Raw genomic sequence first — 12,097 nt, 5'->3', positions numbered from 1 at the left:
ATACTAGTTCGGGGCTGGAGTTTTCTAGATTATTCTGTGATCTAGTCCATCAAAAGATTCCTACAATTGCTGGATTTGAAGTTTCTTACTTCTGCAAAGACTCTGCAGGTCTACGCAATCCAGTCATTGGATTTGACTTCAACTTCTGAGTTCTGATAAAATATTCTCTTCACTATCATCAACACTCGACTAGGAAGATATTTTAATCTGAGATGTGGATTTTAACATTTGATTTCATTTAAACCTGGTCTGTTCTTGCCCTGTTTTTAATTCTGCATGTTGGTACTAGTTATTCTTTGACCAAGACCACCTTACCCTCTTTGCCATCTATGCTTCATGTCATGAGACCTTGTCATATACATAGTAAACAATATACATTCTGTTAGCACTTTCCAGCTCAGATGTAGTGCCAAGGTTTCCTTGTAGAAAATTTTATGATCATGTTCCACATTAGTAATCAAGTCCAAATTTTTCTAAATTTTTCTGAGGTCCAAAGAGTAAATTCTGAGACTCCAAAGCAACTTTCCTTTCATTCAAGTTTTTAGATGGAGATTTTAACAGAGTGCTTCAAACCCATGTCCTTAAATCTTAAAGGCAACGGATATCAATTATATCCTTGGAAACGAGAATGAGGACTGCAGTTGAGAGTTTAGGACTAACTGGAGAACTTCAATCCATTTATCAGCAACGGCCATATGCAGACGATAATCAAATCCTACGCCACCATCTTGGACAGGAATACAGAATGTTGGCATTCCGCTAACCTATAAACATAAAAAAAAAATGAGAAAGCTTAAGAAAACAGATAGAGTAGAAAGTGAATTTACAAGATAAAACAAAAAAAAATAGAGGGGGGGGGGGGGGATGGGGAAGACCAAGAATAGTCGATGAAAAGAATGGATTATAAACTAGAAACAAGCTCTCAATAAGAGTACGTTCATTCCTTAAGGTAATAAGTGAAAACTTCCAAATGACCCAAAACAAAAGAAAATTAGAAAAAAGAGTTATAAAAATAAAATATAGTCTAGTACTCTAGTTCTGCCTCTTGGGTGGTGCTTATGGATAAATATCTTACACTAGATGATCTACAGCCAAGAGGTTGGCAATCAGCTAACAGTTGATGTCTACCTGGTGGGCGGGAGGCAACTGAGGGGGGACCGGGGAGGGGCATATTTTCCCGATCTGTATTGTTGCTTAAATTGTGTGGAAGTATATTCAGGGATGTTTGGCGGTGTGCTGGTAATGGCCGAGATATGTAAAGCATATATTAATGCACTGTGCACTGGCCAAAAAAACCGTTTGGGAAGAAAGGGCCAGTATTGTGGAAATTGTGTCCTTGTTCTATCTCTGGGGCTTATGGAAGGAGAGGAACAGGAGGATTTTTGAAAACCACTTGATATCTGACCCTAGATTTTGTGCTGAAAGTGGCTCTACCTTTTGATTGGCGTCAGGAGATGAAGGATTTTATAGGTACATGTAGGGAGTCCTTTGCTTCCAATTGGTTTACTTTCCTTGAAGATTGATTTGTAAAGGGGATCTTTTTGTCTATACTGGGTTTTTGTTTTCCTTTCCTTTCTGAAGATAATTTTCTTTGGGTAAGGAATCAAGTATACATGCACGTTAAGATATATTTATGAATGATGAAAAATATTTGTTGTAGCTGATAAAAAACAATCCAGCAATCAACAATTTCTCTACAGCAACCAAAAAAAGGAAGTATTATAGAATACAAAGCCAAAAGGAGGATACACATTATAAAGTTCCTATACCAAAAAGAACCGGAAAAGACTCGAAAAACTGATACTATCAATTGGCAATCAATCCCAACTTGTGCATAATGCTATGTCTTCTCTCAGCAAACCCTTATTGTTCTAGGTAACAGGACAAGAATCCCGAATGGCAAGAGTATTGGCAGTAAAATGAACCAAGAAATCATAATAATTATATTTATCTCTCCTGACAAATTGGAAAGTTTCATCTTCCAATCAAACAATCTTTCAACAAATTTCTCACATCTCAAATCTCTCAAGTCTCAACTCAGCCTTATCTCAACTAAATGGTGTAAGCTACATGGATCCTTTTTCTCCAATCAGAACTATTCAAAGCCATACTTGTTACTAGTAATACACTATACATGTCTTTCCTCACTTTTCCTAGAGCCATTTTAGGTCTACCCCTGTCTCTTTTAGATCCTACAATCTGAATCAAATCACCCCTCCATATTAGAGCATTTAAATATCTCTGTCGAACATGTCCATGCCACCTCAAATGACTTTCTTGCAACTTATCCTGTATCAGAGCTACTCTTGAATTAGATATAATTTGTTCATTTCTTATTTTAGCTTTTCTAGGTTTACCACTTATCCATCTCCACATCCTCATTTCAGATACACTAAGTTTGTTAGAACTTTATGTGTTGTTTCTTCACTTCCAAACATTCAGCTCCACACATCATTGCTGGTTGTATAACTGTCCCATAACATTTTCCTTGTTTTAAAGGAATAAGTCCACCCCTCCACTTCATCCACCCTATTCTAATTCTCAAATAATAGAAGAAATTATAGATTTACTTTTGAGAACATAGTTATCAAGGTGTCGCCTTGCGTCCAGGCCCCCTCCAACGCCTTGGTTTGCCTAGCCGCCGTGCCAACTATGTTTGAGAACTAAAAATGAAGTATAGTGTATTACCCACAAAACAGACATTGTAACACTATTGTTGAATGAACCTACCAGAGTTGGTCCACAATAAATCAGAGTACCTTAAAGGATGGCTCAGAAGCAATATTGTCCAATGAAGAAAAAGGCAACTTCCTGAGCTTGTCCATCCAACAACAGACAAAAAATAAAAAATTCATTTGAAAAGCTGCCATTGACCTTATACTCCTTTCCTTAAAAATAACTTAGATCGTACATTCATTGACATGGAATTGTTTCTAGCACATCTTTCATATTGATAAACGCACAAGAAAATAACTTTTTAGGTAACAACATCAATCTATCCCAAATAGAAATTTCAAGCAGTCCACAACTAGGAATTACCAATGTTAAATAATATATAACTGAGCTTCAGCATAAACGAAAAGAACCCCACTTACATCTTCACCAACAGTGACAGCTTCAGGAAAGAGCCCATGAATAAGATCATTTACCAGCATCATATAAACCACAGCATCTACATCAGTTGCCAACCCAAAATATTCATTATAATTTCCAGTAAATGCTACCTGCCACCAAGGACTAAATATAATAAGGTAAGCATGAAGAACAAGTATCATAGGGAAACAACACTGTACCAAACCATGAAGCTGTATACGTGACCAACATTAAAATAAGGAAGGCAACAGGAGGGGGGAGAAGAAGTGGGGAATTCAGAACCAACCTTTACAGGCATAAGGTGACATATATCAAATGTAAATAAAATTGACAGACTGAGTCTTTGGCAAATAGAAAACCAGAATCTTAGGAAATCTGCCAAGCCATAGTTTGACTCCTCAAAAGGTCGAGGTAAACCAGGTTTTCCACCTAATCTGGGATGGGTAAAGGTAGATCCCACTAAATTCAGTTCATCTTATAGGCTCCTACTAAGGAGTGCAAATTTCCTAGCAATCATTTGATATCAGAAGGATTTGTCTTCCAAATGCCTGCCTTTATTGTTTGGATGCTTCTGAGCGAGTCTCACATCTCTTAATCAGTTGTTGCCCTTTGAAGTGTGGGGTGCTCTCTATAATAAGCCCATTTTTTTCTGATTTATCTGTGCATCACCACACCATCATTTAATTTGGCACAATGAGGGAGGACCTTTGAGGGAAGCTTCCTTAATGCTCCGTGTACCATGCGAATACCATCTATAAAAGTACAACTCAACACAAACAAAAGCATAAAAGCACCCCATCCCACTAAAGACACAACTAGGCCCTAGGCTGCCTCCACCCATAAGAAGCCTTGAGGACGTGCTCATAAAAGGTTTTGTAATCAATGCATTCTAACAAAATTGACCAGAATTCTTAGAACATGGTTACAAGATCAGCCATGGTTCAAGAAGTAGAATCCTAGACAACACCAGTAAAGCATAGATCTAGAAGTGAATGCAAGTTTAAACTTACAAGTAGCACCACTTGACCAGATGAGGCAGTTGACAGATAATTTGGTCATAGGCATGAAGAAAAATAAATGCACCTCCAAGGAGTCAAATTGTGAAAACTTGAAGTTATACAAAGACAAGGAGAAGTCCACAAAGAACATCGTCTGGAGAGTGAGAAAAACAATTCAGGACTTCTGATTCAACAGAGGATATGGCCCTAGAAATAGTAGAATGGTGGATAAAAATATCTTATTGCACAATCCAAGTAGTTGGAATATGGATTTGTTTTAATTGAAGTTGAAGAGACTTGTATTTGATCATCCAGGGATTTCCCTTTTAGTTAACCAGTGTGTGTTCCGGGACGGCCCTTGTTTCTTGTTATAAATCCTTTTCTTTTCCCAACATGATAACTTTTAATTAGTGGTCGAAGAAAAGACACAGAGACTATATTTATGTATCAATCAACATTTGACACTAGTCAAACTAATCCAGGTTCGAGATGCTTGAATGTAATTGCTGATGTCACCAAGCCAGTTAATCCAAACACTTGGACAAGGTTGACCAACCCTATACTTTTCTGCTTAAACATCCAAGTTGGCTTTAAAAAAATGTTATTAGTCATGCGATTGCCAGCACTACCAAGAATGTTTCCCTTCGTTAAGATAAGTATTGTAACTGATATTCAGATCATCCATTTGTTAAACTGTGAAGGGTTCTATGTGTACCACGATAGGGGGAGTCCCTCTACCGTGGATTGTCTTTATTTATTTTATTTTTTCTTTCCTAGTTGGTCTAGGATACTTTGCTTAGTTGCTTTACTTTCCCAATCTGAATAGGAAAGCTTCTATTGTAATTTGCTACACAATAAATATAATTGTAGGAGGGAAAGCTAGCTATCGGTTGTTAGTCCTTCTAGCAGCCTCCCGTCGTCTCTCTCAATCTCTTCTTCTTCCCTTCTTCCTCACTTTGATTACTGATTCCATAATCTGATATTGTCACATGGTAACAGAGCAATAAGAACCACTGATCGATCCTCTCACATTGCTGGTTTGATAGTTCTTCAAGGAGTTATCTATATTCCTGGTTGCAGCAGCCTGTGCTGCCTTTATCATATTTTCCATCCTAGTTTATGATGGACTGAATACAAACTAGGGCTTCCTATACCTATACTACTGATCTATGGTGTTTCAAGTCCATCTTCATCGAGTTATGTGAAGAATTAATCTACTACTGGTCTGTTTGATTGAATAAACTGAATCTTCAATTATTTTCTACTACTGATCAAGTCTGTTTGATTGAATAAATAGATGTATACTCAAGATGTTTTATTTTTCTTATTGTTTCTCAATTTTATTCAAAATTTCTATGAAGAGGAAAGAAGAAATCAGCAACAGGAAGAAGAAATCAAGAGGAAGAGAGACAGGAAGAAGAAATCAAGAGGTTCCTCTCCAGAGATTTTGAGCAGACTTGAAGGACTTTCCTACTACTACTACAAGGACCACTTGATGGTAGTATTGAGCTGATTCAAGCTCCTGATTTGTTGCAATACAATTTCTCTCATTGGCTGGCAGATGCTCTGATTTTTTGGACAAATCATCCCATCGATATTTGATACTGTGTGCAATCTAGCCATCTGATTTTCCCAATCTTTTGTGAACTTATTACTTTGGAAACAAGGCTTCTTCGATTATATAACCAGGCCCATCTGACATGTGTTCTTGCTGCTACTTGATTATCACCCAAATCTGGGTTTTTCAGGTATCAAATTGACCAATTTTGGATTTTATTTACTGCCGGTTGCTATCCCTTGCTGCTGTTTTATGCTAGAATCAATCTACGTTACTGGACTGAAGTCCTACTACTGATCCTTGCAGCTGTTGATGCTTTCATTGATTCCCATATTATCTACCTGCATGATGGCTGATCCAAAGGCTCTGATGGACACTGTTCATATTCAGATAACCATCATCAAATTGAATGGTGTATCTAATTACATGTTATGATCTCAAGCAGTCCCTGTGTATATTCATGCTAAAGGTAAGATGAAATACCTCACTAATGATCCTCTTTCAGTTGATCCTAAGGATTATGCTTCTCTTACTGTATATGAAGATTGGATGCGTGAGAATTCCACACTCAAGATATGGTTGTGGAATAGTATTGATCCTACTATTACTGCCAATGTTATTGATGGCTTTTGGGGAATTGAACTTATGTCGATGAGACAGAAGCCCTACCTTATTTATAGTGAAACTTAAGAGATACAAGTTACAGTTATACCCTTAGGGCAACACCAACTAAACCCTAATGAACAATTATACCCTTGTACCCCCATATTACAACACTCCCCCTCAAGTTGGTGCATAGATATAAATCATGCCCAACTTGCTTACAATAGAAACAAAATTCTTACTACTCAGTCCCTTAGTAAGTACATCAGCTAATTGATTATCTGATGGGACAAATGAGATACAGATAAGTCCTTGCTACAATTTCTCCTTTATAAAGTGACGATCAATCTCAACGTGCTTCGTGCAATCATGTTGAACCGAATTATGAGCAATGCTGATTGCAGAATTTCTGTCAGAATATGGGTTCATAGGCATCTCCACTACTCTTAAATCCTGAAGGAGCCCTTGAAGCCAGAGTAGTTCACATATGCCATGGGCTGTAGCCCAAAACTCTTCATCGGTGCTGGATCGAGCCACTACAGCTTGCTTCTTGCTTTGCCAGGTGACTAGATTACCACCAACAAAGGTACAATATCCAGAAGTAGACCTTCGATCATCGGGGCAGCCAGGCCAATCAGCATCTGTGAAAGATTCAATACGAAGATGTTTATAGGAAGAGAAGAGAACACCTTTTCCAGGAGCTGATTTTAGTTATCTCAGGATCCTATACACAGCTTCCAAGTGTGATGAGTGAGGATCACGCATGTACTGGCTGACCATACTAAAACAAAGGCTGTATCCGGTCGAGTATGGCACAAATATATGAGTCTTCCAACCAACCTCTGATAACTACTAATCTTGTCAACTGGTTCACCATCTTTGCTCCTGAGATGAGAATTAGGCTCAACTAGAGTGTCTGCTGGCTTACAACCCAACATACTTGTATTTGATAAGAGGTCAAAGGTGTATTTCCGTTGAGAGAGGAAAATTCCTTGAGATGAATGAGCCACTTCTATTCCAAGGAAGTATCTCAATCTTCCTAGGTCTTTAATTTCAAACTTTGTTCCCAGAAAATTCTTTAGGTGGGATATTTCATCAATGCTACTCCCAATAATTATGATGTCATCCATGTAGACAATCAAGAATGTAATATGGCTGTCCATCTTCTTAATAAACAAAGTGTGATCTGCACTGCTCTTTTTATAACCAACGGACACCATGGCTTTGTGAAATCGACCAAAACAGGCTCTGGGAGACTGTTTTAATCCATATAGGGCCCTCTTTAATTTACAAACTTTTCCATGAGTCTCCTGAGATGCAAATCCAGGTGGTATATCCATGTATACCTCCTCTTCAAGCTCACCATGGAGGAATGCATTCTTCACATCCAACTGCTGAAGGTCCCATCCTAGGTTGACTACACAGGAGAGAATGACTCTAACTGTATTCATCTTGGCCACCGATGCAAAAGTCTCCTGATAGTCTCTGTGTGAATCCTCTAACAACCAATCTTGCTTTGTATCTACTGTTCCATCAGCCTTTTGCTTAACAGCGAAGACCCATTTACAACCTACAGGCTTCTTTCCTGGAGGAAGTTGTATCAGATCCCACGTGTCATTCTTCCCAAGAGCTCTCATTTCTTCATTAATGGCCTCTTTCCATCTTGAGTTGGCCAGGGCTTCCTGCCAAGAGTTAGGACTTAGGAGTGGAAACAAAAGACAAAGAAGAAACAAAAGTACGGAAGGAGGGAGAAAGAGAATCATATGAGACAACACTAGAAATGGGATGATGAGTACAAGTTCTACTAGGTTTACGAACAGCAATTGGTAAATCAAGGCTTGGATCACTAGAGGGACGAGGAAGAGATTTACTAGACACAATGAGAACTTGTGCAGAACTTGAATCCGGTTAGACCGATTAGCTAGATGTGATGGTGGTGGTCTGAGTCATTTGCTTTTTACCCTTCCTTCTTCGAGTCTAAACAAAATTTTTCAAAGTAGAGGTGATTGGGGGCTGCTCCCCTTGGACCTCCCCCCGAAGTGTGGGCTGCTCCCCCTAGACTGGCTGAACCGTGGGCTGCTATTCCTGCCCTGTCATACCTTCTTCCCGTTCTTCATCTTCCATAGGGGTATCTATGGGAGTAATAAAGAACACCTCTTCCCTAGAAGAAGACTCCCCCTAAAGAGGTGGTGTAGGGGAATAAAATGACTCAGATTCTTGAAAAACCACATCCATGGTGATATACATCTTCCTCGTAGGGGGATGATAGCACTTGTAACCCTTTTTAGTGGCAAAATAACCAAGGAAAATACACCAGAGGCCCCAGGGATCGAACTTGTCACGGACTTGGTGGTTACGGGCAAAAACCACACAACCAAACACCTTTGGTGAAACAATAAAAGAAGAGGAACCCAGGAGAACATTAAGAGGGCAGCGAGATGCCAACATACGGGATGACATTTGATTGATAAGATAAGTAGCCAGGAGGATTGCATCACCCCAAAACTGTGGAGGAACCGACATGGAAAACATCAAGGAACGAGCCACTTCCAAGAGATGTCGATTCTTCCTTTCAACAACACCATTCTGGGCAGGGGTGTCAACACTGCTAGTCTGATGGATTATCCCATAATCAGATAAATAACTGGAAAGAACCATCCATATACTCCTTACCATTGTCTGTTCGAAGAATCTTGATCAGACCGTCAAGAGTTAGCTCCTTGCTAGTCAGAAAATCCCTTCCTTGAATGAGACTGTTAAGTTATGTACCTGATAAGGGTACTTTGGGCATTTCCTTTGTTATTTTGTTTCTTTATTTCTCTTCTTAGCTATCATAGTCAGCTATAGAGGGTATACTTGTTGGATTGTATGGGCCAGAATACCGTGGGGGTATTCTGGACTTTTTACTGCTTTTATGATATGTACAGCCATGTAAGCTTAGTTAGGGACAATTCTGTCCATGTATTGTTTTCTATTCATTATAAATATATGGCTTGGGGTCTGCCTTAGACTATCCAAGCATTCAGCTCTAATTTTATTCCTGTGAACATGGCATTAGAGCATGTTTCGAATTAGAGCCTCTTCTCTCTCCTTTTTTTCAGCCTTCTCTTTCCCTTCTCTCTCTCTCTCAATCTCTTCCTCCCTTTCTTCCCTTGTTTCTCTTATCCCAATAGGACAGCACTGATGAGGTGATCAATAGATCAAGTTGCTGCCCTTTCTCAGATGTTGATCTTCTATCATCAGGGCTGCCTGTCCAATCTGCATCAGTATAGGCTTCTACCTGAAGATTACTGTGCGGACAATATAGAATTCCTTTTCCAGGAGAAGACTTTAGGTACCTTAGAATTCTATATGCTGCCTCCAAGTGAGAAGAGTGAGGATCATGCATAAATTGACTAACAACACTTACTGCAAATGCAATATCAGGTCGGGTATGTTATAGGTATATCAACCAACCAACCAACCTCTGATAACTTCCCTTATCCACAAGATCACCTTCCTTACTCTTCAAGTGTGTGTTAGGCTCCAAAGGGGTATCAGCAGGTTTACACCCAAGCATCCCAGTATCACTCAACAGATCAAGAGTATACTTTCTCTGGGAAAGAGATATACCCTTAGCTTAATAGGCAACCTCTATTCCCAAGAAATACCGCAATAGGCCCAAATCTTTAACCTCAAACTTTGTGGCCAGATAAGTCATCAGCTTCTGAACTTCTTGTGCATCACTTCCAGTGATCGATATGTCATCTACATAGACGATCAAAATTGTGATATGCTGTCCCACTCTTTTAACAAACAGCGTATGGTCAGCATTACTTTTCTTATAGCCATTAGCAACCATGGCTTCATGGAAGTGACCGAACCAGGCCCGGGGTGATTGTTTTAGGCCATATAAGGCCTTCTTCAACTTGCACACCTTTCCCTGAGTATCTGAGGAAGCAAAACCTGGAGGTATCTCCATGTAGACATCTTCTTCCAACACTCCATGTAAGAATGCATTTTTGACATCGAATTGTTGGAGATTCCAGACTTGATTTACAGCATAAGAAATAATCACTCTTACCGTGTTCATCTTTGCTATCGGTGCAAAGGTCTCTTGGTAATCAATTCCATGGGTTTGGGTAAACCCTTTGGCAACCAACCTTGCTTTGTATCTGTCCACTGACCCATCGGACTTGTGCTTCACTACATAGACCCATTTGCAACAAACGGTTTTCTATCCTTGCGGAAGGACCTCCAAATACCATGTTTTATTTTTGGGTAATTTACACATACCACCCCTGAGGTTTGACGAAAGGATGATTTTACCCCCCGATTTTGGAAAATTCTGCATACCCCCCTGAGGTTTACAAATAGTAACAAATAAACCCATTCCGTTAGTTTATGACTAACACTGTTAAAATCAAAAGGTAAAGTGACAAAAATGCCCCTTCAAGGAAAATCGATTGGGGAAGATGAGTTACAGGTATCCCCATCGATTGCTCCATCCATGGCTTCTAATGGAATATCTCTGGTGAGCTTCCAGTGTTAATTTGGATTAACAAAACTAGGGTTTTCTTGGTTTTTAGCATATTTCCAATGATTCAAGGCAGATTCCAATCCGGATCTGATTCCTGGGTTTTAAACCTGATGAGATGCAACTGTTTTCGATCAAGGGAATGGAAGGGAATTTCTGTGGTCCTGTATCAAAAGCAAAAATCCAAACAATGAAAGAAGAGAAGAGAAAAGAAGATATCACCGTCACCTTCATCGTCATGAATCATAGTGGGGAGTTTCTAGAAGAAGCGGCTGGTTTATGCGGTCTCTGCGTTTATGTCTGAAGACAACAAAGATGGGTTCATTCGGTGAACGGTGACTTAATGAGAGCAAAATATGTATATATATATTTCATATTTGTGGGTTTTCTAGGATTCTTATCAACTCTTTATCATAAATCTAAAAGAAGTCTTACTATCTTACCAAATCCAATTACATCTGTAGCCTGCCCAGAAAACAGAGATTCCTCTTTTTTCTTTGGTGGGTGGTTGAGAATTGAGGCTTTCTTCTTCCTACTTTTCCTTCTCATAACGATTTCAATTTCTTTAGGAACAAAAAAAGGAAAGATGAAACAGCATGAGTGGAATCTAAATTTTGAAATGTCACTGTGCAGAGGCTTTTCCAGCAAGGGTAATAAGGGTCTCAGCGTCGACGTTTCCGGTAACTCTAACTTTCTGTTGAGGGGAATCGATCGTCGTTGTATAAACCCCTAAAAAAGTAGTATAACCACAGTGTAACAGCCAAAAAATCCGAGTTATGCTTAATGTAGGAGAGAATATAGAAAACCCAAATGGAAGAAGTTAAAAAAGTGAAATTTTGAGTTGAAATTGGACTGCAATACGAAACAAACTGTAGATTGAAAAAAGGGTTTCGTCGTTCGTACCATCAATACCCTGAAGCATCTTCTTCACCTTTCTCTTGCAGCGTTCACAGTGGATCGATACTTTCAACACCCGTGTCTAGAAAAAAAAAAAACTCAAGCAGTGTTTAAGAAACAGAGACGTTTTGAACATGAAAAAGCATGATTGAGAGCTCTCGGTGCATCAGCCATGCCTATGGGAGGGAAAGGTTTTTTTAACACGGGAAGATGAGTGTTTTTTTTTTTAAGGCATTAGTCATGAACTATTAGTCATGAATGGACTTATTTGTTACCATTTGCAAACCTCAGGGGGGTACGCAGAATTTTCCAAAACTGGAGGGTAAAATTATCCTTTCGTCAAACCTCAAGGGTGGTATGTGTAAATTACCCTTTATTTTTCTCCAGGGCATGCATTTCTTCATCCATTGCCTCCTTCCATTTCTGTTCGGC

The 12,097-nt window shown here is 39.2% G+C and overlaps 1 protein-coding gene across 3 annotated transcripts in view; it reads right to left on the bottom strand.

Moving 5' to 3' along the window:
- Window positions 1-12,097, bottom strand: part of LOC122650262 (1,4-alpha-glucan-branching enzyme 2-2, chloroplastic/amyloplastic-like) — a 139,233-nt gene that overhangs the window by 45,395 nt on the left and 81,741 nt on the right. For all 3 annotated transcript variants that reach the window (XM_043843623.1, XM_043843622.1, XM_043843621.1), the window contains exons 14-15: window positions 3,096-3,224; window positions 661-764 (exon numbers count right to left, since the gene is read on the bottom strand). In XM_043843623.1, the coding sequence (XP_043699558.1) occupies window positions 661-764; window positions 3,096-3,224 (233 nt within the window). The remainder of the gene's footprint in view (window positions 1-660; window positions 765-3,095; window positions 3,225-12,097) is intronic.

The sequence above is a fragment of the Telopea speciosissima genome, chromosome 2 (genome assembly GCF_018873765.1).
Source record: "Telopea speciosissima isolate NSW1024214 ecotype Mountain lineage chromosome 2, Tspe_v1, whole genome shotgun sequence".
In the NCBI taxonomy this organism is placed as follows: domain Eukaryota; kingdom Viridiplantae; phylum Streptophyta; class Magnoliopsida; order Proteales; family Proteaceae; genus Telopea; species Telopea speciosissima.
This window is presented reverse-complemented; position numbering and strand designations above follow the sequence as displayed.